Source organism: Mus musculus, chromosome 17, assembly GCF_000001635.26.
Source record: "Mus musculus strain C57BL/6J chromosome 17, GRCm38.p6 C57BL/6J".
Classification (NCBI taxonomy): domain Eukaryota; kingdom Metazoa; phylum Chordata; class Mammalia; order Rodentia; family Muridae; genus Mus; species Mus musculus.
Window position 1 is genome coordinate 58,198,488 of NC_000083.6, and position 6,000 is coordinate 58,204,487.

The window sequence follows — 6,000 nt, forward strand, 5'->3', positions numbered from 1 at the left end:
TTATTTAAAAAATGAGCACCTGTAGAATTTGACACTTTAGAAAGTCTTTGAACAGTTTATGGATAAGGAGCAAGGCTGTATTTGAAAATTTAAATGAATAATTAACATTAAATACATAGTATAAAAACATTCAAAATAAGGATTCATAAGCAAAAACCCTATAATTTTTGGCCTCTAGTTAATCTGAGGTAGAAGCCTAATGGAATGAAAGTCTCTGCTCCTTCTCTAAGGAATAAAATGCTTTTATAACATAGTATTTATTGAGTACTTAAGTAAAGACTCCTGTGTACTATGGATGACCCAATGTTTATGTATTCTTCTTTGGACTTTCTTCTAACTTCTCCTATTCTGCATTGTCATTTGTGCAGAAGACAAGATCTGGATGACAGTTCAGCACAACAACACAGGGCTGACTTGGGTACAGGGTTCTAACCCTGAGAAGCCCTATGCCATGACCTTAAACTATGGTGGGAGTCTGGAGCAACTGGAGGCTCTGATTGATGGCTCAGAGCACTGTGAACAGGAAGTGACATACTACTGCAAGAGATCCCGCCTGCTTAACACACCAGGTAAAGTCGACCCTTCTTCATGGTATGTTGAAACCTATAAGCCAATATCCTGGCTATATTTTTCCTAATACAAGCTAGAGTCATTGGAGAAGTGGAAACCTTAATATTAAAAAATGTCTTCAAATGATAAATTTCTTGGTAACTGATATGGGGTACTCAGTCAATTATGTATGGTACTACCACTAAGAAGGTAGTCCTGAAGTATATATTAAAAACAAAAAAAAACAAAAAACAAAAAAACAAAAAACAAAAAAATTACCACCACTACCACCACCACCAACAACAAAAAAACAAAACAAAACAAAACAATTATAAATAACATGAAAATAAATCTGAGAAAGCCTAGCAGAGCAAACCAATAAGCAGTGTTCCTCCATGGTCTCTGCTTCAGTTCCTGAAGTCCTGCTCTAATTTCTCTGCATAATGGAATGCCATTTGCAAATAAGTTTTCCTTCCCATGTTTTGTTTAGTCATGGTATTTTATCACAGTAATAGAAAGTCTAACTAACACATTAAAAGAAAGGTGTATTTGATAAGAAATTGGCTACAGTGTACTTGCTCACTCAGTTTTTACAAGCAATATGAGTCAAAGAATGCCATGGGTCTTGACTTGGTATTCAGGCACTGTCTGTAGAGTCTATACTTGTCTCTCAGAAAGACACCCTGACAGTATATATTCTAAACAGTTTTGAAAATGAAGAAATGTTTTAACAGAAATAGCATTTGTAGACCAGACATTTGAAATAGACATGGAAAGTGTGGTAATGGGAAACCGGTTTTGGTGAAATGGAAGATGGCATCAGAAGGTGTCAAGGATACCAGTACGTATACACAAGAGTGATGAGTTATGACTAGAGGAAAGAATATCTAAGGAGGAAGCACCAGGAAAAGAGACCAAACAAGGTAAGCACTGTATTCACAGAATTTATGTTTCCTGAAAAGAGAGTTCAGTGTATATGACTCTGAAAGTATGTTTTCACTTTTAATGTGTTTCTTAGTTATTAAGATGGAGGTTATCATGTAGCACACCTTTGCTTTGAACTCACTATGCAGCTTAGAATGACTTTAGACTTCTGACTATTCTGCCCTGAACTCTGGGTTTCAGGATATACAGCAGTGCTCTTCCATTCCTGTTATTTTTTCTGTGGTGCTGGCCATCAAACTCAGGGCTTTGGTGAATGTTTGGAAAGCTCTTGACCTATGGACCTAATGCCTATCTCTAAAGTTTAATTACAGAAAACAAAACAAAACAAAACACGTAGTTAAATCTTATTTTCCCATGATGCTAGTTTTTATGGGTTATGAATGACTGCTTATTGCATGTGCACGAGTTACCTTTCTTGCTTTTGTGATGAAAAACTTAACAAAACATCTAGAATAACAAAACATCTATTGGTCCATGGTTTGAAGCTCATCAAAACATGAAGTGCATGGCGGCAAAAGAAGGATGGGCTTGAGACAGCAGGAGAAAAATCAATTAACTGCCCCTATCCTAGCGGTTCAGTGAACAGAGAGGGGAAATCTTATCATTCAGCTAAATCTTTCCAGTTTTCTGTCATAAGAAATAGCAAGACAGGTCTGACACATTAAAGCCTATGTCATCCTGTCTTGCCTGAAACTCCATGTATTCACCAGACTAGCCTTGTACTCATTAGGATTTAGATAACTCATCTTCCTGAGGGCTGTTTGACTGTGTATGCTACTAAGCTCATATGTAGTCATTCATTTCTATGAATGAATTAATATAATGTAATATAATATATTCATTTATATTAAAGGCTACAAGATTATCAGTTTTCAAGAAAGAGTATCCATCATATTCTATCACTGTTCAGTATCCTAGGGCTTAGCATTTGGAGTTTAGAGTAGCTATGGAGGAGTAGAGACAAAGTTTCAGTAAAAAATGAGTAGGAAGCACCTAACTCAAAACACTGCACTGTTTGAGTCGTCTAGAATCTTTAGGGGACGACATCATTCCACCTCAATTAATTTTTCAGATAACTGTCATTTAACCCTTTAAATACCAAAATATTTATAAAGAATATTTAACTTTTTGAATTGGAAATTGTTTTCCAAGAGATTTCATGCCCCCTTGCCTTCTTAAGCACAGCATCCAGAAAGGAAAAATGGAACTTTTCTTGATGACGCCATATCATCACTGTGAAATCAGTTCTGGAAATCAGTTCATGGAGTCAGCCATGCTTGTCAGGCTGATGAAGTCAGGGCTTCTTCTGTGTTCCTTTCCTTTCACCTCAGTGCTAACACACTGCCCTACAAGGTTCAATGTCTGTGTTTCCTTGTGTATTTCTGCCTGGTAATGATTAACATGAACACAATTGCTACCCTAAGCCCTTCTCAGGATGTCTCACTCAAGGAAATGCCCTCCTTTCTTTTCCTTGTCATTTTCTGATGCTGGAGTTCCTATGAATAAATAAAATTGTGTCCATTGACATTTCTTTCAATTGTTCGTGTGTGTGTGTGTGTGTGTGTGTGCGCGCGCGCGCGCGCGCGCGTGTGGTGTGTGTGTTTAGACATACAACAACACCCCCCCACACACGCACACACTCAATGCCCTTGGAGGTGAGATGTATTGGACCACCCCAACCCCATCACTGAAATCACTGGTCATTTTGTGCAACCCTACCTGGGGACTTGGAAACAGCACTTTGGTCCTCTGACACAGTGTCACTTTTAGCTGCTGAGCAAAGTATGTCTCTAGCTCCTGTCAAAATTTTGTATAGATACACTATCATCCTAACTCAATTGTCTTGTGTTTGTTGAGTTTACGTTTCATAGGACTAGCATAGATTTTTGGGTTTCACATTGGGAGTGAGATATCATCCAGTCTTTACCTGACTTGTGCCAGTTTTCTTATTTGTACAGCTGAAATTCACTGACTGATACATTTACACAAAGATCTTAAAGTTATAAGCTGAGAATAAGGGAGAAATATAAACAAAGTCCACAGTCCTTGTGCTGCACTGTTTAAGTAATCTAGCATTTTGAGGGGAAGATACCGTTCCACCTAAACAAACTTTCCAGATAACTGTCACTTAACCCTTTAAAGACAAAAACCTCTTTTCAAAGAAAATTTAACTGTTTGAAAGGAAAATCTTTCTGCAATAGATTGCATGCCTCCTGTGCTTGTATATCTCAAACATCCAGTAGTAATCAGTGTCTCTGCTCAAAGCTTCCCTCACTAGACAAAGACCAAAGTTGATGTCATCACAAGAAACAAGCTGAAAAAGAATTTCCTTATTAGTATTTGTTCTTTGAGAAATTCATACAATGAGTTTTCTCCATTTACTTTTACTCTTTCATTCTCTATTTCCCTTTCCCTAACTCTTCCCATATCCTCACCCCAGTACCCATCCAACTTGTGTCTTCATTTTATGATTACCCACCAAGTCAATTTGGGCTACCCATATATTCATGGAGGTGCAGCCTTCCACTATAACATGGGAGGCTTTCAGGGTCTGCACCCTTTAGAAAAACTGATTTTCTTTCTCTACCAGCTATCATTTGCCAACAGCCTCTCAGATAGAAGTGGAATTTTCATGTATACCTGTATTCTCCATGTTGATATTGTCATATGGTTTGAGCTTAAACACATCTTGTGCGTGCTATAATATCCTTTGTGTTCATATATTTAGCTGTCCTGTTACATGCAGAGGATGCCCTTTTTATTTACTCACTATCTTTTACTCTTTCTGTCTTTATACTTCTTTTTCTACGAACCTTGGAAAGTCATGGATATTTGTGTTAGTCATCATCTACTGAAAACAGAAGCTTTTCTGACGAGGTGTGAGGGATGCATTCATACATGGGAATAGCAATAAAACATCATGAGTGAGTTTAACAGTATGTTCATTTAATAGAATAATAGTAGTAGGTTCTCTGCTAGGACCGTGTTCCTCTCCTGCTAGATTAACTGTCACGTATCTTGCAAGGTTCAGAGATGTTAACATTGATAATACTCTTCTTCTCCAACAGGGTCTTACCATTAGTTTTTGAGATTAATCATATAATTGGCAATCCTATTGTCTATAGAAACATCCCGGCAGATAACTCCAAAATGAGAAAATATATTTGCAATTGTACTTTTTATCTGTAATCTGATGGTATCTAATAGGAGCATCATGGACATTTTGTTATACATTCAATCTCTCTCTCTCTCTTTCTGTGTGTGTGTGTGTGTGTGTGTGTGTGTGTGTGTGAAAGAGAGAGAGAGAGAGAGAGAGAGAGAGAGAGAGAGAGAGAGAGAGAGAGAGAGAGCATGGTTCTAATCTTCTACAATAGTGGGTAGGGGGTAGATTTCATCATCTAAATCCAATGTAGAATAAGAAACTTTTTCTAATCCTGTGATCAGCTATTTATTCTATATTGTCACACCACAAAAAGTAAAACAAATATAGCTGCTGTGACATATTAGTTATAGTGCTTTCCAGCCAAACCTGAAAATATGATTTGAGTTTCCAGGACACATGTGATAGAAGAAAAGGATAAAAGGATAAATTCCCACAAGTCATTCTCGTAGGACTCGTGTGCATGTCTTCTCTTGCTCTCTCTCTTTCTCCTGTCTATTTGTGTCTCTGTGTCTCTGTCTCTGTGTCTCTGTCTCTCTCTCTTACACACACATACACACACACAATCATTAAGTACATATATAAATGTAATGGCATTTAACATTTTTAATGACCCAACATGTTCATACCAATAACTGATGTTTGCTAACCATAGAATATCATTTTATATAGGTGTTTCCAATGATCAATCTCCTTTTTGGCATGTAGATGCATATTTTATGAATTATATATATAAACATTTTGCATGTAAATCATGTAAATCATTGTAAACATAAATTATTATGTACTCAGAATAAATGCTTTGAGGTATTATTTCCAGAACAGAAAATATAAATATTTTCAAGCAAAGAAAAATTTAAACTACTGTTGTTGGTAGTAGTAATTATGTATGCATATATGACAGAGAGACAGAGACAAAAAGTGAGAGAAAGGGGAGAAAGAGAATACCATAGCTTACAGTTTGTTATTAACTGGAAGTCAGAATGCAAAGAAACTATGAAATGTTGCAAATATTGCATGCAGGTGGATTTAAGTTGGTAAGAAGATAATGTGGAAGAAGTTTTCCTATCAGAGTATTTCCTCTGTACTTTACACAAGAAAACAAAAGGAGACAAGATGAGAAAAAGGAAAGAAACATCCAAAAGGCCACAATGACAGAGGTTTCTTGTGAATATGGCTGTGGCTGCGGCTGCGGCTGCGGCTGCGGCTGAGGCTGCGGCTGAGGCTGCGGCTGTGACTGTGGTTGTGGCTGTATGAGTGCCAGATAAACACTCTCTCTAAACTAACCTCAGATTTACATGGGAACCATTTTTACTCCCCTTTAGCTTGTTTAGTGCCAAAAAGCC

At 37.2% G+C, this 6,000-nt stretch overlaps 1 protein-coding gene across 15 annotated transcripts in view; it reads left to right on the forward strand.

The window, feature by feature from the left end:
- Positions 1–6,000, forward strand: part of Cntnap5c (contactin associated protein-like 5C) — a 648,880-nt gene that overhangs the window by 429,414 nt on the left and 213,466 nt on the right. For all 15 annotated transcript variants that reach the window (XR_385354.3, XR_385355.3, XR_385356.3 and 12 more), the window contains one exon: positions 369–569. Coding sequence is in view for 12 of the 15 variants with exons in the window: in XM_006524747.3 (XP_006524810.1) it covers positions 369–569 (201 nt within the window). In the remaining 3 variants the exon portion in view is untranslated. The remainder of the gene's footprint in view (positions 1–368; positions 570–6,000) is intronic.